General features: G+C 41.6%; 2 protein-coding genes across 4 annotated transcripts in view; one reads left to right on the forward strand and one right to left on the reverse strand.

Annotated features, from left to right (window-relative positions):
• Nucleotides 1–13,312, reverse strand: part of AAGAB (alpha and gamma adaptin binding protein) — a 28,582-nt gene extending 15,270 nt beyond the window's left edge. For 2 of the 3 annotated variants that reach the window (XM_074966606.1, XM_074966604.1), the window contains exons 1-4: nucleotides 13,227–13,312; nucleotides 3,025–3,215; nucleotides 1,841–1,937; nucleotides 859–948 (exon numbers count right to left, since the gene is read on the reverse strand). In XM_074966606.1, coding sequence (XP_074822707.1) covers nucleotides 859–948; nucleotides 1,841–1,937; nucleotides 3,025–3,215; nucleotides 13,227–13,299 — 451 coding nt within the window. In that variant the 5' untranslated portion in view covers nucleotides 13,300–13,312. The remainder of the gene's footprint in view (nucleotides 1–858; nucleotides 949–1,840; nucleotides 1,938–3,024; nucleotides 3,216–13,226) is intronic. The other variant, XM_074966607.1, reaches the window with a different exon arrangement.
• A 207-nt stretch (nucleotides 13,313–13,519) lies between these two features.
• Nucleotides 13,520–26,055, forward strand: part of IQCH (IQ motif containing H) — a 107,068-nt gene continuing 94,532 nt past the window's right edge. Inside the window, exons 1-5 of the mRNA XM_074966608.1 lie at nucleotides 13,520–13,727; nucleotides 16,231–16,353; nucleotides 16,729–16,826; nucleotides 17,701–17,815; nucleotides 24,136–24,255. Of these exons, the coding sequence (XP_074822709.1) occupies nucleotides 13,677–13,727; nucleotides 16,231–16,353; nucleotides 16,729–16,826; nucleotides 17,701–17,815; nucleotides 24,136–24,255 (507 nt within the window). The 5' untranslated portion in view covers nucleotides 13,520–13,676. The remainder of the gene's footprint in view (nucleotides 13,728–16,230; nucleotides 16,354–16,728; nucleotides 16,827–17,700; nucleotides 17,816–24,135; nucleotides 24,256–26,055) is intronic.

The following is a 26,055-nucleotide window of genomic DNA, read 5'->3' on the forward strand; positions in this document are numbered from 1 at the left end:
GTGAAATTAACCTCTCCTTGACAGCTGTGCATTCCCACTGCCTTCAGTGTATTTGAACTGATATAAATATTAGTGAATAACTGATGCTTGGGAATATAGCTGATGGTGCTGGCTCTACTGAAGTAGTAAACACTTTCCTTTTCTCAACACACATGGGAGATCTGTGTCAGGGGGTGCCAGAACTCAACCACAAGAGCGGAACATATTACATTTTTCGTCACAGATGTCAACAACACACAACCGGTTTTGCTTCATGGGTTTTAATTTTGAACATACAAGTGATTCTGAAACTGGTTTGTTTCCTGCAAGACTGTGTGTGTGTGCGCGCGCGCGTGCGTGCACACCCCCCACCCCCCAAACAAAAAACTAAAATTTATTCAAAAGGTAATTTTGTAGCCCGAAGACAAGAGATCATTAAACAACGTTTGTATTTTATGTTTGGTGCTTTTAAAAGTCCTCAAAGCTCTAAAAATACTTTTTCTCTCCCCCGTTGACTCTCTCTACCAGTTTTTTTGTTTCAAATGGATCTGGAAATTGAGTATAAATGTTATTTTATACATGACCATCAAGTATATAATCACAGCACTAGGATTAGTTAACAGCTGCTACAGAGCCAGAAGAGCGAGCACAAAACATAGTTTTGATGTAGGTGCTACATCAACAGCAGTGTATTTTGGAGGAGATAACCCTGGAGGAAACAACCAACCCTCCTAGCCCTGACAGGAAAAGCACCACTCTAACTCGCAGTATTCCACAGACACCCCGGTAGTACAGAATCAAATTAAAAGCCCCTTTCAACTGCTCCATAATCAGCGCTGTAATTTTATTCGTTCTAAAAACAACAGGTTGTAACCCTACCGTCTTCATCAGGCAGCTCCTCTGGGCTCAGTTCCACCAGTTCAAAACTGTGTTTGATGCACCACTCTTGAGCTTTTTGTCGGTTCACACCTAAGGTTATGAAACATAAACTGCTTTCTAAATGTCTAATTTTTTAAACTCTGCAATACCAAATGTGCAGAATTTTTTATACCCCCCAAATCTGTCCCCTCGCTTTGGATTCTTTCATAACAAAGGAAGTACAGAAATAGTCTGGTTCTGTCCATTACTAACATCACAAATAAGGATTCTACAGGCTTTCGAGTTAAACTGCACCATATCTTGAACTGCTCTGCTTCCCTCTTCAAAAATCATGTATAAGTTCTTGTTTTTTTGCAATTAGAGCTGAGACTGACATGTAAATGAAAAGCCATAACAGGGATTACTTCTACTAAGGGCTTGATCCTGAGCTAAATTAATTTGCTTTGCACAATACATGCCAACACAGGAACCAAGCTTACTTATATACAATAAAATGGATTTACACAAGAAAATCACCCAAAAAGGCTGACACTTCTGTCTTCACACTGCAGTCAGTACCCAGGATCTTACTGATATACCCCAACTCTGACTTGCATGGACCACCTGTACAGGCAAGTGTATTTCAGCCCATTCAGTAACTTGACCTCCCAGTGAATATTGGCAGTGGTGTTGAGAGATATCAAATGTGGGGGTGACTTTTCAGTGTGTACACCTGGCCACTAGGAACTGGCCAGCCCAAGTGTGTCATGGAGACAAATAAGCAGCCATCAGATGGTACGTTTGTCACTGCCAACCTGGTTGGATTTAAATTGCAATTAAAGTAAAAGGCTCCATCCAATTACCAGCCATTTGAGTAATTCAGCTCCTCCCTATCAAATCTAAAGCTCTTATCCATATACCGGAAGATATAGCTGTAGTAAGTTTGCCAAGAAAACAAACAGCATGCAAGATCACTTTTTCCAGCCAAACTTTAGCATCTTACCATTTTCAGATACTCTGTCACACACCAAGATCATAACCTCTGGTAACCATTCTTCTGCCAGGGGAAGCCATGTAGAGACACTTTCAAGACCAGATTTCTGGAGGAAACAAGGTTCTTGTATGAATACCTCAAAGCACTTTGCAACTTTAAAATGAATCTTTAAAACCCTGTTAATGTAATGCTTAAAGCCGCATGGTTAAAAGACAGTCACAAAATGAGAGGGTTAAGGTTCCAACAGCAATGCCAGCTCATCTCTGTTGTACAGTTGGTATATTTTAGGATAGGTTCACAATACTAATATATTAAAACTATGCATTTTTAACCAGAGAAAACAGGAATAGCAAATATCCTGTGTCCTCTGTGGCGGAGTTCATCTCACTTGTTTGGAACTTAAATATCAAAATATGCAAATTAACTGAATTCCTAGCTCAGATTACATAAATTAAAAATCCTTTGTAATAATTTAACATTTAAGCAGTTTCAATGAGGCTTAAAGTTCATGCATCACTGAAGCTAATGAATTATCTTTGCTGCTGCTGCAGACTGTTTATCTGGAGACAGTCTTGCAGTGCCAGGTGAAAGGTGTCCCTCAAATGGGAGGGAGCTTGAAATAGATTTGTGCCCTTTCTTGTTCATGGTGTGAAAGGTTCTCCACCCCAAACAGACATTTTCTCCTTGTTTTTTGTTTTGCCTTAGAAATATTAGGAATCCCATTGGCCTTTTCTGATATTACTGGAAGACTGTTTGGATGACTCCAGCCATGTTGGGGCTCTCTTATTTTAATTAAAGGGATGATGGTGAATCCTTACAAAGATCCGCCCTGATCCCAGGCTTTGCACAACTAGCATCAAACAGCTCTAAAATCAGCGTAACTAGTCTGAGGAGAATGGCCCCAGTGTAGCAGGAATATCTGATGCATACAGGTGGAGTACCAGTTCTTATGCTACCTCTTGTCCTGGGACTGGTGTAAGGGAAGATGGTGGGGCAAGGAACTGTGGCTTCCCTAGCTGCCATAATGGTTTCTTAGGACCATTGGTAACAGGCATAATTTAAGGCTGCTCTAACTTGCATTACAGGACCAGCCTGACACAGGATCTGGGGAACATAAAGATGACTTAATTATATTAACAGTCCCAACTACAGTGCATGAGAAGATAATATAGAGGAACAAAAAACATTCTTACTATTGTGCTGTCAAAGTAAACCACAAATGCCTGGACAGATTCAGCAATTTCTGCTGTCACAAGATATTTGTTTGGTACCACACACAGGTGAATATCAGCAGAATAATATTTATTGTCTATTGTCCAGGGGTAAAATCTCACACCCCCACTTGTAGACACATCTGCAGCAAGGTCTTCTGTTCCAATGATACCTATACAAAAATCAGAGAAATGAATGATGAGATGGTAAAGCCAATACCAAGAGTACAGTCCATCTAGAAAAGTCTTAGACATAAGGCTAAGTTTAGCTGGACTGTAATACTCAGAATAGATATTAAAAAAAACCACCAATACTTGTATGGACTCCAAAAGCTTATTTCCCAACTTGTTACTATATCCTAGACGAATGCTAGCCATGGAGATCAATGCTGTAGCAAGCAAGAGTTACAGAAAAGTTTTAAGAAGTTATTTTAATTAATACTGTTTTTTCTAGCCTGAAGTATGCTATGCAGGATTCCATCTAACAGTGCACACGATGGAGCTCATTAAGGATATTTTGTGGAAGGAATAAGGCGGCGGCTTAAATACTGAAGGTGCAGGCCTGGCTTCTATCATGTGTGCTCATCCAACTACCAGCTGGGACAAAAAAGGAGAATTCCTGTTACTTTTGCCTACCTACTTGCAGATTTACTTCAGTGTTTAAGTATGTTCCTCCAACTTCATATACGTGCAAGAGGCTGTACCAGTAACCTCTACTCGGTTCACAATCTTTTTAAGGAAAGAAAAGGAGTACTTGTGGCACCTCAGAGACTAACCAATTTATCTGAGCATAAGCTTTCGTGAGCTACAGCTCACTTCATCGGATGCAGTGAGCTGTAGCTCACGAAAACTTATGCTCAAATAAATTGGTTAGTCTCTAAGGTGCCACAAGTCCTCCTTTTATTTCTGCGAATACAGACTAACACGGCTGCTACTCTGAAACCAATCTTTTTAAGAATATACAAGCTATAAGGGCGTGGAATGAAATACATGCAACCAATGTCACTACTAGCCAAGTCATCAAAAACTGTTGTTGACTATGACTGACAATGCACAACAAGGTGATGGAGTAAATTATCAGCTGTCAGAAGTTTAGTGTTGGTCCCAGGATATGAGAGATAGAAGGTAGATGAGGTAATATCTTTTACTGGACCAAATTCTGTTAGTGGAAGGGACAAGCTTTCAAGCTCCACAGAGCTCTCTCTCGGGTCTGGGAAGGTAACCAAAGTGTCTGAGCTATATACACACTGGGACAGATTATACAAGATTCCTATATGGAGTTCTATGGGAGCCGCAATTAAAGTCCCAACCAACACTTTGAAAACTTACTCCTAAATAGTCCACTACCTGAGCCTATAGTAACATTTAAATTAGTACTGCCTCTAGGGCCGAGGCTATCACATAGCTTGACAGCCACCTGGTGGAGTTAAATTATAATTAGTAGCAAAGAACTACAAATATATAGCATTGAAATAGTCAGCATAACTGGGATCATATTGGGCAAAATCATAAAGTTTGAAAAAGTTATAGAACTGTACCCATGAATGTGAATCTATCGGAGAACTACAGTTTTGTGGGGACCAGAAGGCTCAGAGGACTGGAAATGGAATATGCAGTCTTTCAGTTCTCAGGGTCAGATTTTTAAAGTGTTTAGGTGCCTAAAGGTATAGATAGCTGCTTAATAGGATTTTCAAAAGCACCTAAGGGCCTAACTCGCAGTGCTTTCCAAGTTTCTTGCCCAAGAAGTTTGATTGAATTCCATTTACAATATATGGGAGAACAGTTTAAATACAGGTAGGTGAGAGTCTCATTGGCAAGGACAGCATAGTGAAAATGGGGTTTACCATGGGATTTGAAGCAAGATGGGAAGGACTGGAACAAATACGAGGTGGAGGGAGCAGCTGTTCAAACACATCAGTGGATGGCACATAACAGATGTAAACAAAAGTGTTATGCACAACACTGAAGCAGAGGAGCTTGGTAGGAAGAGGAAGGCAGTGAAGGAATTAGAGGGTAAGATTTGACCTTGATAACAGATGACTAATCTGTAAAAGAATTTCCTAATCTAGTTTCATAAACCTTGTTTTTCACAAACTGGCTCCTCCACACCTATATTCTAACTCTGTAACCTACTTTTCTTATAAATAAGTTTTATATGATAGAACCTCCGAGACAACTTTCATCTTATTTTAGCAAGATTTATCATTTTTGGTCCTATTACTCTTCTGTTGTCAGAGTGAACTAATGGCTTTTAATGTAATCAAAGTCCACTCTGTTTGATAAGAATGTTCACTTAACCAGAAAACAAAAGAAATAAAGGATTTAAGATAATGCAAGGCCAAACAAATCTTGATTCTGGCTTCCCTAGTATTATGTGACCAACTGTTAGTCTGCAAATCCATGGTCATAGAAGTATAGTCCAGGGGCCACTACAACATTTAACCAAAATAATCTGGATTAATATGTAATTTAAAAAAAACCTTTTTACCTCACTTCTAAAAACAAACAGTTTAAAATCCTAGCTCATGAAGATATTTAGATTTAGTGTATACTGTTTATCAGTAACTTTCAACAGCATCTGAGAAAGTTCTTCCTACAGTTGTCTGCCAAAAACTCTGTGCAGGATCCAATATTTACCCTGCACCATTTTATGGCCTTATAGACACCTAAGAAAAGAACTCTGTGTTTGGTGGCTGGATGATGCCACCAGTTGCTATGATGCAAACACTCAAGTCTCTCGTCTAGACAGGCTAGTGGAAGAGGACTGCTTTTCAGTTTGTTTAAACACACACTGAGTATTTTCAGTTCTAAACCTCCTCAAGTAATTTGGATTACACACACAACCTTCAGAAATCCCTTTTAACAGATTGTCCTTAGCATTCAGTAACAGAGAAACTCTTGAAGGGTGACATCTCCTTCCAAAATCCACAGAGCTGTTCATTGAGTCATACATCAGTTTTATTTAGAATAAAATTTGTTTTAAAAGTGTCCCTTGCATGCCAAAACTAACACTTGTTTCTAGAGTAAAGTAGGGGGAGGGGAGGTTGTAATATTGATATACTGCAGCCAGATTTAAGTACAACGGCAAACCACTATCATTTACTTTAGTTTGAAACTCAGGATATTAACAAGTCTGGTATATAATAATGACAATTCCTACTGCACAAGCAGTTTACTTGCAAATTGCTAATACTGCAATTTCATATTCTGTTGCAAAGTCAAGGTAGTTAAGATATTGTTTGAAAAATCCAGGGACTTTTTTGGCAAGTAACAAACAATGAAGCATTTCTAAATACATGAATACCAGTTCTTTTTCTACAGGGCCAGTATATGTAGCACACTGTTTCAAATGCAGGTAAAATAAAATTCATTAATCTGGCCTAGAAGTAGCTATACTGTGGTGGGTTTTTTTTGTTTTTAATTCCCACTTTAAAGCATGTTTTGGCACCTTAGTAATTTGTTTTATGAAAGTTCTCAGAATTGAATTTTTAGAATTGCTTGCCAATGCTAGTGGAAGTTATTTAAGTTATGTTAAAGCTGTTCACCACCACCACCACCACCTTGAAATCATACAAAAATTTTCAATCATTTAGTAAAAAATTCCCCGTATTTTCATGTTTCCCTTTTGCTACTGAAGATATTTGTGTCTCAGAGCTCTTATCTCTGCCCTGCTTCTCCCTCCATTTGATCTTTTAACAAAGCTATAACTCTGTTTGACAGTCTGTTGCCACTGAAATAATTGTAAAGTCACAAAATCAACATTATAACTTCACTGAATGACCAGCGGGAAGAAAACAGAATGAGGAAAGAACGTCTTTGTTGGAAAACACTTTTTTTCTTCTTAAGTTAGCCAACTCAGTAAGAATTATGAATGCATGCAAAAAGGAAGTGTGTTTTTAAAAATAGCTCCCCAAACGTCACTGTGAAAGATCTTTCACATCAGCTCCATCAATAAAAAATTTAAATTGTTTACAAAACAGTAGAGGCAAAATTGCTAGACAAAGTTTAAGCCTCTAAGAGAATTCAAGAATGTAAAAACAACCCCCCCCCCCCGCAAATGCTTTCCTTTCACTGCTAAGGTTCTGCTATTTTATGCGACTTTCATTCACCCTATTCTGCTTCTGATTATAGACATTTCTCATCCAAACAGAATGACTTTGCCAGTCATAATGTGGAATTTCTCTCCAAGAACCATGTGGAATTAAAACTCTTGTACACAAAGCTCAACTCAAATTCTGACAAGACCTTAAAGTTTTATAACTTGCCTTGAGCTAGATTGCATACTTATAACTTCCCATAAAAGTAATTAGAGGTTTGGGATAGTTACTACATTTCTACAGCACACCCGTGATGTCCCATTTCTATATATTACTCTTGCTGACAAAATTAAGTGCAGCTTGGATACTTTATTTTTGACAGCTTCAATAGGTTTGCCACTAGTTACATTTCTCACTAAAAATCACTACCTATACTAAGATATTTAAGTGTTTTGCCTTCTGTTTCTGCTGTAAAAACAGAGGCCGTACGAGGGTACTGAAATAAACTGTCTAGACAAATTAAGAATTGTCCAGAATGTTACTCCACCTTGGAATTAGTTTCATATATTGTACATACTGTACTTAATTTCCATTAATTTTCTCCCCCAAATAGAAGACTCTTTGTATTTTAATGCAAAAACAGGTTCTCAACTATAATGAAAGCTTTCCACACCCAGTTCTAGAAAATATTTTTTTAGGATAAAAAACATTTCAAATTCTGCTTGCACTTGGCCAAAACAAACATTTCCAGAAAACTGATATCATGGCAAGAGCACGTGTCTCAGTAAATGTACGACTTTAGAGAATTACTCATTTTCATGTTTGATCTTCCCAACCGTCAAGAGGGATAGCTCAGTGGTTTGAGCATTGGCCTGTTAAACCAAGGGTTGTGAGTTCAATCCTTGAGGGGGCCATTTAGGGATCTGGGGCAAAAATTGGGGATTGAGCGGGGGGTTGAACTAGATGACTGACCCCTGGTCCCTTCCAACCCTGATATTCTATTGATACTTAAGAGGGTCAGTGGTTTAACATCCAAAGAGTCTAGAAAACCAACTGACTCGCTCAGTGACCACAAATGCAGGCAGGCCTATTGGACTGACTTCTCTGGCTATCCTCTTCATGGAACAGAGATGGGTTATTCAGATTACAATAGCAAATCCACAGGTCCAAATGGTTCAGGGCCCAGTGGAGAACACTGAACACATAGGACAGTTCCTGCCCCAAAGAGACTCTACTCACAGAGTGTCACATGCACAAATATAACATCTTTTTAAAGAAGGCTTTATCTACAGCAGAAATGTTAATGTTTAAGCTCCTTTGCTCTGAGAATCACAACAGGAGATACTGGACTGGCCCAAGTAGAGATGCTAAAAGCACTGTAAACAACATGGCATTTTTGACTGGTTCAAGACCAGTCTCTTGCAACCCACCAATGACTAAAGTTATTTAAAGTTGAAAATCTTACATTTCCAAAATGGTGTATCAGCTTGGTCCAGAGCAAGACACAAGAAGCTCCCTAATACTTATGGAATCTATTCAAAGGAGAAGTGTCTTTCGAACCCCAGGCAGTTGGTTGGTTTATGCCTTAAAGCATGAATTATTTATATTCCTCAGGTTTTTTTAAAAATTCTGTTTAGATATTTGTTTGAGCAATGAGAACACTAGGTGGTTTTTTTTTTGTTTTTTTTTAATACTGCTAAGATCTTGGACTCTGATGGGGCAGCAATATTCCTTGATAAGTTAAATTTGTTGCCTTTCAAATTTCATTGGGTGTTCCTTTGGTCTTGTTACCGGAGGATAAATGAAACACAGTAAGGTTCTGAGAAGGAAAGGGAAGGCAGACACCACCAAACTGAAGAATGTAGGTGGCATATCATATTCATGCCATTTGTAAAACATCAAAAGCTCAGCAGACGTTCCATACATGGAAGGCAACTAATGTATGGAATGGACTGTCCAAAGCACTTTAGAAGCTTGAAGTATGACCTCTAAAATGAGCTGAATATGAATATTTAAGAGAGAAGTCACAGGAAATAAGCTACAGAGCTGAAGGTCTGTCCATCTTCCTCCCCCATCCCCCGCCCCCAGAATTTACTGCTCTATTACGGCTATGAGAAAACAAATACCTAAAACTGAAGCACCCTTGCTATGTCTAGTATTTACTACCACTGGACTAGTAACGTTTTCTGTTAAAAACCATCGCAAATCCCCTGTTGCAACTTTTCTCCCAAAGATTACAGTAAAGCATTCTTAGTTTTCTTTTTCTGAGTGCTTTCCAATTTTAACACTGACTAAATCTTAATTTAAAACACGTTAAAGAACTGAACTATCAAGTCTCCTCTGGTCTGGTAGGTATGCTACTAGCAGTTCTCATATTCTGTGTCTTGAGAGCCACCTGGTGGAAAGCAACTATAAGAAATACTTCCTGTGTAACTTTCAGGGGGTAAGAACTTTTCAGGAATACATTTAAGAATCCCTTTTCTGAAAGAAAGAGAGAACCACCAAGCACCAGGGATTAGCTGTACAGCTACCTACCTGGTCCACCAGAGTGTTTAAAGTTTGATCTGAGTGAGTAGACAGTGTTTGGAGTGGTAATGTCATGATTTTGCAAGACTGTTTCAGATAACTAAATACATCTAAGGTGCAGGTGCCCATCCTGTGCTATGACATAATGTAACACACAATACAACAGTCATAATGTAGTAAACTATGAAGGGCTGCTCACTGCATCTTGAAACAAAAATATATCCTCCAGCAAATACACTAAAAAACCCATAGTGCTCACAACACATCCTTCAAGCCACCCCCCCCCCAAAAAAAAGGTTGAGGGAGTGGGGAGAAGAGCTTTGCAACAGGACTGAAAGTTTAGAACAAACCTAGGTTCTAGAAGACCACAGGGGAAGTGAGTTCCAAAGTAGCTGCAGTTCAAATCATTTAGGACTTTATTGGTTAATACCCAATACCTTGATTTTTGACCCAGAAACCTACTGGAAGCCAGCACAGATCCTAGAGCACTGCAGAGTGTGTTCATGGTAGGACTCTTTGCTTAATAAGAGGGCACCACATCCTTCTTTAGTTTCAGCTTCCAAGTGGTCTTGATGCATAGCCCATCACAGGTTTCAGAGTAGCAGCCGTGTTAGTCTGTATTCGAAAAAAGAAAAGGAGTACTTGTGGCACGTTAGAGACTAACAAATTTATTTGAGCATAAGCTTTCGTGAGCTACAGCTCACTTCATATGCTCAAATAAATTTGTTAGTCTCTAAGGTGCCACAAGTACTCCTTTTAGCCCATCACAGTAATCCAATGTCAAAGTAACAAAAAGTGATGGATAATGGTGATAAGGTCCCTGCATCTGAAAGGAAAGGCTGAGATTTGACAAAAAAAGATGCTATCTGGGTCTCAAGGAGCAACACAGGCTCTACTAGCACATCCCAGTTATATATGTGTATGTGTGTGTGTTACAAATGGCAGTGCCACTCCCTTAGTAAGACTGTCACCATAAGGTTTTGTCTGTATAAGCAGGGTGCACTGATTTAACTAAATCAATTTAAAATTCACACCTTTGGTTAAAATGATGCAGCGTGCCCAAATTCTGTGAACTCTACTAGTGTCTGTCTTCCTCCCACCCACCATTTCTTCCTCTCAGTCTTGTCTTGATTGATTGGCAGCCATCTAGCCCTCATCCAAATGCCAACCTCAGATAGCTCCTGGGTTGTTTGTTCCACTATTCCAGTTGGGTCATGTGATTTACTTTCATATACAGAACAGCAATTTAAGTTGTTGCTTTTTTAAATGTCACTATTTTACTATCTCCATTCAATCTCTCTCTCTTTCTGTGAATTGCCGCCTTAAGTGCTATAAGCAACTTAATTTGATGATTGAAAATAAGACTAAGAATCTGCTTTGGCATTCAAAAGTAATGGAAGTCTAAATGTTTCAAAGAGGTTACTGTTTTTAAAAAGTCAAATCTGGTTTATTTGAGTCACTTATAAGTTCTGACTTCCATAACTCTCAAACAACAAGTTCTTCCAATCCTATTTTCCATCATCAGGTAATCAAGATATCACCACCCTGTCTTATTTTAACTCCTTTAGGTTTCTCTCTAAGACACTTAGAGCACAAAATTGTGAGGCTGTACAAAAAAACCCACAGAATTCCCTACAGTTTCCTACAACTTTCCCACAAACAAGCAGCTACAAACAACTATCCAGGGGTAAGATTTCCCAAAATTTTCTCCTGGTACTGAACTAACATGCAGACTGAATCAGAACTTCCATGGTTTAAGTTACAACCTTAAAGTTGACCAGTTGCTTTGATGTGATTGCCTTTACTTAAACATCTGTACTGCCATTCAAGTCCCACCTGAAGTTGTAAACATTTTGAAAGTGAATTATTTAATCAGTTACTTGTTTTGGTACCCATTAGGTGTTTTAGTATGCATGTAATTTATCTGACAGTTCTGACTATTCTTTAGGACCCACAGCTGTGCCAATTATTTCACATTTATAGATGAATGTGAAACTATGACAATGAACTATTAAACAAAAGCTTCTTTCTGAGCAGATTATCAATCCCTGGAGTCATATCATGCAAAAAGGCAAATTAGCTCCTTGCACTGAACATTCTCTGCAATTTTTCCTGACTGCCAGGCATGTGATCCAAATCACTTTTTCAGACCATATGAATGCTATTCCTCATCCTCCAAGAAGTCAAAAGCACTACTGCATGCTACAGATTCAATCTGGGCCAAATGCATGGAAATTTTAAAAATGTCATGGAATATTTGAGTGCGGGGAGAAAAGCAGTGGGAAGAAGAGATTTTTCCATCCCTCTAGTTTTTGGTGTGGCTAAAACAAATCTAAGTTGGAGTTATAAACAAAAAGAAGTCACTTGTTAAGGAGCACGCCCTGCCTAAAAAGCATGACCTCAGATAAACTGCAGACTCTGGAAATAGCAGAATGCTGGAGAACTGTGCCCCTTTCTTCTCCCCTCCTGAGGAATTTGATCTTAGAACTACCTGAGTTCGTCAACTAAACAAACACAAGTTTATTTTTCTAAGGTACTTCATGGAAGGTCACACTGTCTGATTTCAGCGTTTGGGGTTTACTCAACTGTTCTCTGCATATTTTAGCTATTCCTGGCTATTGGTCGTTTCTTTTACAGAAGTTTGTCTTAATCCCCAGGAGAATGTCAAACGTCAATGCTTAAACTATTTGATTTGGCACAGGCTTTCACAGAAAGCTACTTCCCCTCATACGGGATCTGCGTGAAACAGATTGTGATCATTTCAGGCAGGTCCCAGAGTGATGAGGCAGCTGCTCCTTGGCCTGGAGGGCACTCACCTGAAGGGTACAGGGTAAAATCCTACCCCTTTCCCAGCTATAAAATCCCCATGAGAGTTTGCTCAGTGCCACAGCATCTAGGGTCAATAACATGCTTAAGCCACCAAGGTCAAACATTTCCGGGCCTGCTGTGACCGATGCCATCAGGCAGAGGTTACAATGCTTGACTGAAAGGCACTTGGAGACGCTTAACGTGTCCCTGTACAGCGGAAAAGATCACGCCCCGCACTACGACAGGGTTCCACCTTTACTGCAATGACACCCCACCAAGTCTGCTCCATTTTCACCCCGGCACTTCCACCTGCCCGCCCCGCAACTTCAGCCGGGCCCGTCCGAGGTCCGGCCCGGCGGGTGCTTCCTCGCGCCAGCGCCGCCCCCGACAGCGGCTGTCGCCGGACCGCCGGCAGCTCCGCTGAGGCGGCTGGAGCCCGGCCCGCGCCCGGCCGGAGCAGCGCTCGGTTCGCGCCCCGGGGGTGGTGGGGGGGGGGGCGGGAGCGGAAAGCAACGGCCAGGGAGTCAGACGCTCCGAGCCAGGCACCGCCGGGGTGCGGATCCGGCGAGGCGAGGCGAGGCGAGGCGAGGGGGCGCTGTCCGCAGCCGCGGCTCGGCCCACGCCCGCCCAGCGAGCGGACCGCTCCGGGTGACAGGCAGAAGGGCCCTGACGGCGGCAGAGGCGCGGGAGCGCGAGAACCCCCCCGCGCGCCACGGGGGCCGACCCGACCCAGCACGAGGGGGGGTGGGGGGACCGTTGGGTCAGCCGGGGGAGGGGCAGAGCTCTGATCCCCCCGCCCCGAGGGTTACTCACTTTTAACCAGCCCCTCCCCGGCAAAGCCGGCAGCGCAGCTGGTTATCAGCGCACAGGGTCCCTCCACCGCCATCGCTCCCCCCACCCCGGCCGCCCGGTGCTTCCGCTTCCGCCCCAAAGGCCCGCCTCTTCCGGCCTGGTGAATGGTACCATCCGGGCTGGGGAAGCGGCAGCTTAGAGCAGTGAATGACCTTCGCCGTGGAGGGGGTGGCCCAGGCCGGAGGGGCGGGGAGTCGCTGGTAGGGGCAGCCCGCGTGGGGCGGGGGAGGGGTGTCCAGAAGGCAGAAAGTTCCCGCCCGCGCCAGTCACATGGAATGTTCCTCCCCCGACAGGGGATGGTACGGTCCGGCCAGCGCGTCCCGTTGCTAGGGCACGGTCACGTGCACCCTCATGCCCCCGGAGCGGGACGCGGGAGCCGGAGCCCTGGGCGCCGATTAATCGGAAGCTGCCATGGCCGATGTAGTCGGGACGGGAGAGGAAATAGGAGCCATTTTGGTCCAGGTAGGTCACAACTGACCGATTCCCCCCGCCCCGCACAGAGGTCTCGGGGGGCGGGGGGTTCAGCTGCCCCCCTTCCCAGGAGCCTTTGCCCCAGGCCAAACTCCCATGAGCCTCTGAGGGGCCAGCCAGTCTCCCCCCCCCCCCCCCCCCGGGCCGGGGACTGGGAGGCCGGATGGGTCATGGCTGGGGGGCAGCGCTGAATGGAGGGTCGAGGGCGGTTGACACTGGGGCAGGCAGCCAGGCCCCCGTGGCGGCTGGGCAGGGGGTACCCCTGGGTGAGGAGCTAGGGGTGGTGCCGAGCCTGAGCTCGGTAGCTGTGTGGGTGGGCCCCACAGCTCGAGGAAGCCCCGAGCCCCTGGTGGTGGGAGGGTGGCACCACTGAATGGCAGGTGGATGGTGAGGTTAGGGCCGGGGGCCTCAAACTTCATCGCACCGTGACCCCATCCTGATCACAAAAATTACTACGCATCACCAGGAGGGGGGACTGAGCCTGCCCGAGGCCTGCCATCCTGGGGATTGGGGGAGCTAAAGCCGAAGGGCTTCAGCCCCAGGAGGGGGGCCTGTAACCTGAGCCCTGCCACCCAGGGCTGAAGCCCTCAAACGAAGCATAAATTAGAAAGTAGCAGGCTGTTGTTTCTATTGGAAAGAAATCAGTCATAGTAAATAAAACTTTCTACAAGCTGTAGGTGGTAACAGTTGCTCTAAAATTTAGGTTGTAATATAGTTTAATGCATATCCTTCATGGATCTCAAAGACTTTACAGACTGAGGATATGATCTGCTCAAACTGAAGTAAATTTAAAACTTCTACTGATTGCAGTGCAGGTAGGCTATTCAGATGGGTGAAAGGAAGTGCAGAGAGATTAAGGAGATCACCCCAATGACCCACTGAGTTGATGGTAGCACTGGCAATGTTGTTGGTGAGGCATATTCAGTCAAACCTGGGCCCCACTGCAAGACTGATTGGACTCTAGACTGAGAGGTACAAGAGCTAGTTTACAACCTTATCCATGTCATCTTCCCAAGCTCATCTCCTGTAATGGCTGGGCATGGGAAGGGGAGACAGTAGGGAACGTATTCACAAATGGTCTGTTTATGGAAAGAAATACTGGCACAGTGGATGATGATTTGCTGGTAAACTGGAGGTAAGGACCTGTGATATAGTCTGGACAAAGGAGTTGGGGGGGGGGGCGGATTCTGGTATTGCCGGGGATTCAAATTTTAATTACTTCACAAAGCCACTTGTACTCTAAACTCTGTGGCACAGGAATACGAGTAGAAAATATCACCTAGAATTTCAAACTGTCTCTGATTGGATGGGGTTGCCTGTGGCCTCAGGTTTAGGAACATTATCTGAACTGGTGCTAACTTAGAACTCAAAGTCCTAACTCAGTAGGGGGATGGTATCCTTCCCATGTAGAGGGAGTGAGTTGATTTAATAAGTCTTTTCCATTTCTGATTACTTTGATCCAGTACAGTTCCTCAAGTGTTATTTTTCCCTTTGTGAATAGAAAATAAAATGCACTTATCTTTGGTGGCTGCACTAGCTAGCATTCAGCTTCTAGGTGAAATTCAAGGGGCTGGTTAGCCAGGTTTCAGAGGAGGGGATGTGGGCCTTGCTGTGAATAATGGGATGGGGGTCTATGGCCCAGTGGGGAGTGAGGAAAATGGTTGTCCTTCAGACACATAAAATATAAGGGGATATTTTTTCTTTTTCTCCTTCGAGACTAAAATTCTACTTCTGGGAGGTGGCAGGGTGAAAGGAAAGCACCTTGAGTCACGAATGTCACAGCAAGTTGGCTGTGGTACTTGCACACAGAGGAGGGAAGGTGGATGGTCTGGGGAAACTTAATTATATAAATGTGTGTTATAATGTGTAGGAATATATATAAATCATATGTGTATATATAACAATGTATGTATCATTGACATTTTGCTTTTATGTTATCTGTGTAATTATTGTTTGTCTGTCTTGTCTATTTAGATTTATAAGTTTGGGCAAAGACTGTCTCTTCCTAAACATTAGTAAAGTTCTTAGCATAATGGGGCCTTGAATCTAGTTGGGACCTTTTAGTGTTACCACAGTACAAATAATCATAATCAGTGACAAAGACCTATGTGATCTTGATGTAAGCTACTTCAGTGAATGCCTCTGCCTTTCAAAACTTTTGCAGCACGTGCATGCCTCCAGAACTGTGCCAAGAGTGATGCTTGAATGGAATGGGGTCAGGGCCCCACTTGGTAGCAGGCCCTCACTTCTGAAGCTCGCTCTCTCAGGTGGCATTGTAAGATGTTGTCCAGGTTTTTGCACTAGCTGTCAGCTTCAGAAGTCCTTGGCAAGATTTCTCTGTGTCTCCTGTAAAATTGCAGGGCTGCAGGGGCTCACGAGGGTATTTGTGTCCTCTATTTAGGAAATGTTTTTGCTTTGAATTGAAACCATGTGAAGTACGCCATATGTTATGGTGATATGTGTGCATTAGTGGTATAACAACATAATTTTGTAGGTTCAAGAAGACCTTCACCAGCTTAAGAACAAACTGACAAGCATCAACCTTGAACAACATGGAGAGGGTGTGGATGTTCACGTTCTTGAAACAGCCATTGAAAGAACTGAAATTGGGCTGAGAGTAAGTAGATCCACAGTTCAAACAGAACAGGAAGAACTTGCCAATAGTGAAGTATGTGTCAGTAATTCATTGTAAATACATGGGTCTAAATAGTTGCCTCTGTCTGTATTTCATTTCTGAATAGCAAGCAACAAGATGCACCAAGCATTGTATCTCAAAGCCATGATTGCACTTTTTGGATGGTCAAAGTCAACAGGCCTTGTGGCTTATGAAGTTATCCAAGCTGTGCTATAATTACTCATAAGTGTCCAGTCTGTCATTCCTTTTCAAGTAATTACAAGAGCCAGAATGTTAAGTTAATTGATCCAAGTGAATACGCTGAGTGTCCCTAACTCCTTTGTAATAATCTAAACTTGATTTTTTTTTCTCTAACAGAAACATGCTGAGAATTATTTAAATGCCATAAATAGAAGTGTGTTGACTATTCCCTATACTGATGAAAAAGAAAGATACTCAGAACAGCACCCCAAATGGTAAGGAAAAATGGAAATGATTTTATTGTGGAAACTAATACAAGTAAATACTGTGAAACAGGGATTGGTAACCTTTGGCCCACGGCCCGCCAGGGTAAGCCCTTGGTGGGCCGGGCCGGTTTGCTTACCTCCCGCGTCTGCAGGTTCGGCCGATCGCAGCTCCCACTGACGGCCGCTGCAGGCCAATGGGGGCCGCAGGAAGCGGTGGCCAGCACATCCCTCGGCCTGTGCCGCTTCCTGCAGCCCCCATTGGCCTGGAGCAGCGAACCGCAGCCAGTGGGAGCTGCGATCGGCTGAACCTGCGGACGCGGCAGGTAAACAAACCGGCCTGGCCTGCCAGGGGGCTTACCCTGGCGGGCCGCAGGCCAAAGGTTGCCGATCCCTGCTGTAAATAGTTAACTTTCACATTCAAATGGGGCACCCAAATAGTGGAATTTATATATTCCTACCAATGGAGGGAAACAGGAAAAAAACTTTATAATGTCAGACTCCTCTAAAAGGAATGGAAGCAGCTGAGTATTTAATCCATCAGTTGTAACACTTAACCTGGCTGAGGTTAATAGATAAGTGCTCTCTTCTAATTCCAGAATCACATGTCTGGAGAAATACCTTGCATTGTTAAAATTGTATTGATTCATGGATTGCTCTTCTGTATTACATAAAATGTTGAAGAACAATATAAAAACAAAATGCAGTTCCAAATAGGTATCTCAAGCTTTTCTGCTGACTCATATAACTGCTATTTTTTCTGTTTTGTTATACATGAATTTTAGTAAAACTACAGTAGCCAACCAGATGGAGGCAGTACGAGATGTATAGGTAAAACAAGAGCAAGTCTTGTAACTTTTATTATTTCTGTTTCTTTCTAAACCAGGAGGCTTCCTATTGGTGCTGCTCAGAAGCAGTTTATTTTTCCACGGGTGCCTGTTAAACCTCTGATTACCCAGCCGTGTGGCAGATCAGCAGCACGTATTTCTCCAGGTTCGCAGGTCTGAAATAACTTATTATTACTTTGACAAATAGACCCAAAGTAAATATTGTAGACTTACTGTAAGGGTCAAAAAGCTTACCAAGAATGCCCTGGGTCTGAGTGTGTTAAATATATGAAATTGCCTAGCAAATACTCCTGTAATTTACATTCTCTTAGTCCTCCTGTTCCAAACGCCACACAGAGTCACTTTAGGCCAGCATGGCCATTTGGTGGCTCAGGGTTTTAGAAAATTCTCAGAAGAATGAGCGCTCCTCAGAGATGGGAGGCCCTTTTCCTGTCTTCAGAGCAAGGTAAGATCTTGGCCATAGAGGACTTCAAAACTCTCAGGGAATCCTTTAAAAAGAGGCTGTTCAAGGCCAAGAAAAAGCCTGCCGCCTTTTTTCCTTTTCACAATGACATCAAAGAGATTGTGGCACCTTAGAGACTAACCAATTTATTTGAGCATAAGCTTTCGTGAGCTACAGCTCTCTTCATCGGATGCATTCACGAAAGCTTATGCTCAAATAAATTGGTTAGTCTCTAAGGTGCCACAAGTACTCCTTTTCTTTTTGCAAATACAGACTAACACGGCTGCTACTTTGAAACCTATCAAAGAGATTGTTAGGGAATCCTGGAACAAGTTAGCTGCTTGTTCTGCTGTAAGCAGAGGTGCAAGTAAGCCTGTACGCCCTGGTACGGCGTACCGGCAAGAGCCGGTGCACCATACGGGGGCAGCCTGGCTTCCCCAGGGGGCAGTTTAAAGGGCCTGGGGCTCCCAGTGGTGGCTGGAGCCCCAGGCTCTTTAAATTGCCTCCAGAGCCCCGCTGCTGGAGCCCTGGGGTAGCGGCTGAAGGGCTCCAAGGGCTATTTAAAGGGCTGGGGCAGTAGAAGCAGGGGAGCCCTGGGCCCTTTAAATAGCCCCTAGAGCCCTAGGGTAGGGGTGGGCTTCTGGGGCTATTTAAAGGGCTGGGGCTCCAGCTGCCTATGCCGCCCCGGTCCTTTAAATAGCCGCTGGAGCCCCGCCGCTTCCCCAGGGCTCCGGCAGCTATTTAAAGGACCGGGCGGTAGAAGCAGGGGAGTTGCAGGCCCTTTAAATAGCTCCCAGAGCGCTGGGGTAGCGGGGGCTCCAGCTGCCTCTGCAGCCCCGGTCCTTTAAATAGCCACTGGAGCCCCGCCACTTCCCCAGGGTTCCAGGGGCTATTTAAAGGGCCCGCGGCTCCCCTGCCTCTACCTGGGAAAGCGGTGGGGCTCCAGCGGCTATTTAAAGGACCAGGGCGGCAGAGGCAGCTGGAGCCCTGCCGCTTCCCTAGGGCTCCGGCGGCTATTTAAAGGGCCAGGGCGGTAGAAGAGGAGAGCCCCGAGCCCTTTAAATAGCCCCCAGACCCTTGGATTGCTGCTGCTGCTACCCAGGTGGTGGTGGTGGTGGTGGTGGGGCACTTACATTACAGGGTGGGCTGGGGCTGGCTCTGACCCCCTCAACCCCACCCCTTCCACCCTAGGCCCCATCCCTTCCGGGGCCAGAACTGGCCCCAGCGTACCAGTAAGTCACTCGACTTACTTTCACCCCTGGCTGTAAGGCTTCGGTCCTATAGGCATGTGCTTAACTTTACTGCTGAAAGTTGAAATCAATGGCACTAATGTTAAGCATATGTATAAGTGTTTGGAGGATTGGGGCCTAAAATGGTGCCTCTTTTTTACTTAAGAGATGCCACAAGCCCTGGGAACTCTTCTATGCATATTCATGGTGATTACCTTTGCAGAAAAGTCAGCTCTCCCAATGAAAATATGATATTTGGCTGTTTTTTACAAGCAGAAATTTTGATTTTTTTTCAGAAGTTGTGTTTTTTTGAAAAATTTTGATTAAAATTTTTTTGTTTTATTCTGAGTTGTCAATTTTGATTGGTCAGTTTAGTCAGACAGTGGTAATTTAAAAAAAATTATTTTGGAAAAAAAAGAAATTTAAAAAATTCAGTGCCAAATTCGAAAAATAAAATTTCTATCAGAATGAAGTATCTCTGAAATTTTCACAAATTTTAAAAAAGTTTTTTGATAAGCTCTAGTCAGCATTGAGACCATTGGCTGAATAGTATCCTTTAGGCTATCCCCTAGTTTTCTGGTATAATTCAGAGTTCTCAGGCTATTTTGAATTAGTTTTTTAAATTAGGGAAGCATCAAATGGGCTGAGAGAGGGCTGTTGGTAGGAGGAACTCTGTTGGATGCTGGAACCCTAACAACAAGGTAGGGAACAAGGCTACTTGCAGGAATGAACCAAGGATCAGCAGCCCAGATTTCATACTGCTGGATCCCTCTGCAGAAAATCAATTTATAAATTAAGACTAAAATTTCCCTTGTCACTGTAAATTGAGGAAATTTGATCTAGAAATCTTAAAGAAACAATGAATGTGGAACTCTATGACCCCCTGTTTGAAGAGGGATTGTTCAGATTACAACTGCTCTTTAATTCTCCTGGTTTCTTTCTGTTTTGAGATGCAACCTTAACATTACTTTAATATGTCTCTGTGCACTAAAATCCCATCATTTACACTTTAAAAAGAATGTAAACTTTACACTTCTCTGGGGTTCTGTTGAACAGAACACCCACAAGACCATGCAATCTGGAATGGAAAAAAAGTGCTGATGCAGAAAATGGTTTTTAGAATCTTTTGGAAACAAAATACAGTTTCCTAGAAAATGTTCAAGCACTCTGCTGTATAAAGACACATGTGTCATGAAAAATTATCAAAGGCCAACTAGTGTATAATCGGAGTATAATCCGTGGTCTTTCAACTGTTACATGCACGGGTGAACTTAATTTAGAGCAGGACACACACTACACCGTACCATGACTTTCCCTTGAGGGGGTTTGGAGCCCCATTGTCCTTTCATTTCTGATATCTGTGACATCTGCTTAAAAATGCATATCCACGGACACACAAGATAGCCCTAATTTCCCATTATGAAGTAAATGACAAACAGTGCTGTTTTGCCAGCTGTTCTACATGCATGGCATGCTAACATAAAAGCTTTTATTATTAAATAGTTGTGAAATCCAGCTGGGAAATTACCACCTATAATTCCCCACTTTCTGTCTTTTAAACTAGGTAATCCCCAGTTGCAACTATAAACTGTTTTTCCACATTAAAAACAATGTAAGGTGAACAGTTATCAGTTATCAAGGGTACTTAAGCATCTACAGGCTTAGTTTATTTAACCTGTTGGTTAGAGAAATCAAGTTTCAAACATATATTTTAGATTCAGAGAGAAAAAAATAGTTCATATAGCATTATCTCTGTGGTTTGTGGTCAGTAGCCCGCTGCATGATGGTAGATATGGAGCGTAAGTTGTGTTTGCAGTAGTTAGCAGAAAACAAGATTACAATCAAATTAACATAGACTATATTTCATATACAGATTGTTAGAATTCTTGCCATATGCCAGATAGTCTGGCCACAGATGTGCTAGTATACTCTTGAAATTATTATTTACATGCAGGTACAGTATTTCTGAATCATAGCAACAGCAGGATGAGATTGTGCTAGCCCAGATAATGTGGAAAATCAGGATTATCTTTCTTGCTTGTTGTAATTGGGTTTGTTCTTCCAGGGAAGCCTGAGAGACTTACACATACATCTTCCACTAGGATTAATTGGGATTGTCTCTTAAATTCCCTGCACAGCAATGGTAGTGAAGACCTTAGTGTCTCTATAGCTGGGTAGTTCAAACTTATTTAGAGAATCTGCTGGGTTGGAAAGACCTGAACTGATCCGTTTGTTTTTCTTTTCAAAAACTGTTTTACTTGTGGCGTCCTAAAGACATAGTGTGGGTTCCCTGTTCTCTCATTAGTATGAATGGGAGTTACAAAGGTAAATGAAGAAAATAGACTCTATAATACTGCAAGCTGTTGATTGTTAGGGATAAGAATTGGTTTAAAGTAGACGAATATACTTTTTGTTTCAAAGACTAATATGGTATAGTCAGTTTACAGGGTAGAGTTCACCCCTGGACAGTGGGCCATGCACCACTTAAATCCTCAAAAATAAGCCTTATGTGGTGGACAGGATTGGTTGGGCTGAATTTCACCCAGTATGAAATGACATTTGTACTGAAGTAGAATGAGACTTGATTGTAACATACAAACTATACAGTTCTGTGGATAGTGAACCAGTATGTAGAAGGGAGAAATACACAGAACCTCCAGTAGTATGGAGTCCTTTAGCAGCTGATCCACTGCCTGATGGCATAGGTAGACACATCTACACTGCTCTGGGTTGTGCCTTTTCATTTATCTTCCCAGTTATCCTGACCAGAGCCAGTGACACCAGGTGGGATGCCCCATCTTTTCCCTATTGGCTCCTTCCCTTGGCTCCTGTTGTGTCCCAATTACCCCAAAGGCACTCTTTGAGCATCTTCCATTTCTCTGGCCAGTTTAAAAGTGACTGTGGCACACATCACCCATGATTTTTCTAACTAAAACTGGAATAAGTCCTGTACAGTACATTTGCAGGGATTACCACTAGATTATTTGCTTGTTGTACGTATGTAACATGCCAGTTGCCCTGTCCATCACATCCCCTTCTTGTTGTGCACTGTGATAATAGAAGCTGGAGATACAGATGATAGAAGTTACAGAGAAATAGACCTATTAGATCATCCAGTCTATCTCCCTGCAAATGTAAGATTGTTCCCAACAGTACATTTACATTTAGAAAGTAGCTTTTGTCAGCTTTCTTTCTTAAGCATTTCATTTCTCATTATCCTGAGTGGAATTTGCCACTAGGAGATTTATCAGTTTACTGTCAGCCTGTGACTGGGGAGTTTACATTGTGAGTTGTCTCTTCTTTCTGAAGACCTTTTCAATTAAAAACAACCATTGCAAATTTCGTTCCAACCCTTGTTTAATAGCACAAGCAGTTTGCTTGTTGTATAGTGGTGTGGTGTGGTAATAAAATAAATACTGTACCACAAAATCATTGTTGAGGTGAAAAATGAACTTTCTGCCTCTATGCAGCCATCTAGGTAAAAGAGCAATTTGTGTAGATAATAACTTTTGTTTCTGTAAACCAAAGTTTGACAATCACATTTGATATGTTTGCTTGTAATTACTTTCAAAAGAAGAGGATACAAAGGTCAGATAAATTCAAACATGTTTAGTTCTTCAATAAATAAAACAAATTGCAATCTTCTATTAGTTTGAGATCATTTTGAAGGTATTTTAAAACTTATATATAGATTTATTTTGTTTTTCAAAAATTGACACACCCATCAAGAGAATAAGCACACACATCAAGGAGAAAATAGATCCTTGTGGCCAAAAATCCTGGCTTATTTTCTGTCCTGAACTGAATTTATTTACTTACTCTCAAGTACCTATTCATTCAAGACTGATCCTGCACCCACCGAAATTAATAGGAAGACTCCTAGCGAGGGAGGAGAGGGTGGGGAGAATTGAACCAATTTTGAGTTTCAAGCTGTATTTTAATCCTTGCCTCTAAGTGTCTTTGCTTTCTATATGGTAATTTATTTCAATATATTTTCTGTTCAGCTACAGAAACTCAAGTGTTGCTTATGCCTGTAACTGATCTTAGAATTAGATGTTTGCTGTGTCTCTTGCATACCTTTTACTAAATCCGAGTATAGATTTATCGTATAAAGATGTAGCTAGAATCCCTTATGGTGCTTGCAAACCTAGTTTGGAGTTTACCTTTGGTGACCCTGAGAGAAAAGTGTCCAACTTAACAGAGTGAGAGCATACCTTGCCTGTTTAGCCATAGTACATACAGAGTTCATTGGCTAAATCTTTCACTTGGATGGTGACAAGTAAATCCTAGGCTGGATTTTTAGTCCCATCCTCCTCACTGGAATTTTTAATTTTTTAAAATTAGGAATGTTTTCTTTTGGCAAAATAGAGTAGATGTTCATTTGTAGATTCAGTGATAGAAACTACATGCAACCTACATCACTCAAATGGATCAAACCTAATGTATAGTTTTCCTGAAATTTAACTAATGTATGAGGTGTAGCTCTAAAACTTTCAGGACATGTTAAATAAGTAGATCCAACAGAGTTTGGTGGAATGATATCTGTGAATAGTTATTTTGACTTCTTCTGTATTAATTATCAAGTAATCTAATCACAAAAACATTTTTTCATTATTTGTCCAGTTCAGTGGATTGTTGAATAACATTAATCAAATTATTTGAAATTTTCTCCCCATTTATTGATGAATTTATTCATGAGCAATGTTTTTCATTATTCAATCACTCTTGTTTTTAAACATTTTAGTTTATGTAGTAAATATATTTTGAGAATATGCACAGTATTTTTTATGTCTTTGTTTCAGCACAAGCTTGCAATGAATGTGAAAATCATGTATGATCCAGGCGACACCAGTAATAGAGTTCTTTTAAAACAGAACTATGGAATCAGCTTGCCACTTATTAATAAGAGAAAATCAGCTCCTGTAAGTAATTTGTTTCAGTGCCCTTTTTATCATTTTTGACCTTTATTTTTAGTTTAGGCTTTCATATTATAACGTTTTACATAAGTATATCTCGCCTTTCTCTCTCTCTCTCTCTCTTTTTTTTTTTTTGTTTGGATACTTCGTAAGTATTACTAAGATCATTTTAACAGAACAACAATGCTGTCAAATACAGTACTACAGCGGCACTGTGTTTAAAGGCCTTGATCCTGCGAAGACTTAAGCATGTGCTTATCTTTACACACTGTGAGTAGTCCAGTTAAAGTCTGTGAGTAAAGTTAAACATGCATACAATCCTTTGCAAGTTTGGGGCTGATGGGATTTTGGGCCTGCTCCAAAGTGCATTGAAGGAAATGGAAAGACTCTGGTTTTAGTGGATTTTGGATCAGTTCCTTTGTTGTTAAGGAACTTTGAAGGAATAAACTCTATTTTCAAGCTTCTGAGAGCATAATATAAACAATGAGTTTCAAAAAAAAATATGAAAAATACACATACAGCCCTTGACATTTTGGTGTTATATTCTTCACTGACATTTTTCAAAAGTAACCCTAACAATAAAATACTGTAATTCCAGAGATAAGTGTCAGGGAACTAACAAAGAGCGGCTCTCTTATTTAAACTAGGGAATCAAAGAATCTTAAACATCCATATCTTGATGAAGTCTAAAGTTTGCAATAAAGAGAGAAACCCAGAAATACAACAAACTAATTATATAGACTTGTATGTTTTAGAAAAATTCTTAGAGTAATATTATAGCTTTCTTCACATAAATTGCTATCAAATCTTCTCTCCCTGTCGTCGTCCCTCCCTTTTTTTTTTTTTTGGTTTTGGTCCCTGCTGCTGCCTGATTGTGTACTTCCAATTCCAAATGAGGTGTGAGGTTGACTGGTCAATTCATAACTCTGAGGTTCTACTGTAGTTATAATTCAGAGCTGTAAAATTATAGTACATAGAGTACCCATTCAAAACACTTCTGTTTAGCTGATGACCTTTCAAACATCAACAAATCAAATGCCTACTGTATTTCATAACTTTGTTACTAAGAAAGAAAAAAGATAGCAAGATCACACTTCATACATGTCAATAATACATGTATTCTTCAAGAATACATGTGATCATACATGACAAGAATACATGTCAAGAATACGTTACCTGTGGGATGCAAAATGCCACTTCAGATACACTTAGTTGTATAAATGACATCACCTCCATACTAGGATGATAGTGTCTTTGAAATATTTAAAATGGATTCTTTGGAATGTTTTGGAAGACTAGAATTCTCTTCAATATTGTTTACTTCTCCTTATGTGAGATTGAGTTTTTGTAATATGGCCATTATTCTAAATAATCTTTCAGCTCCTCTACATACTGTGTTGTTATGTTTGGACACCAAATACAAAACAATTAGGTTTATATCATCCTTGTAGAACAAAATTCTCTATTCCATGCTCAGTCGGGCTATATTTGACAAGCTTGCTTTCTTCAGAGGAAACATATATTGGGGAAGAGGGAGAGAGAGAAAAGGTATCATCAGCTACAATGTCATTGCCTCTGTTGAAGAGGAGAGGCTTGTGAAAACAGATGTATTGACTGTACACAGAATTTGTATTACATATTAGACACATTAGACTTTGAGCTCTGTTAAACAATTTGGATAGGGCTCAAGATGACTACCTAGGTCTTTGTTTTCTCAGAGCATGGTTTCAAAGTAACTAATCCCTCCCATCTAATTTGTGTAACTCGAGCAATATACATTATCAAAAACGTTCATTCCGTTTTTGA

Source organism: Natator depressus, chromosome 10 (assembly GCF_965152275.1).
Source record: "Natator depressus isolate rNatDep1 chromosome 10, rNatDep2.hap1, whole genome shotgun sequence".
Lineage (NCBI taxonomy): Eukaryota > Metazoa > Chordata > Testudines > Cheloniidae > Natator > Natator depressus.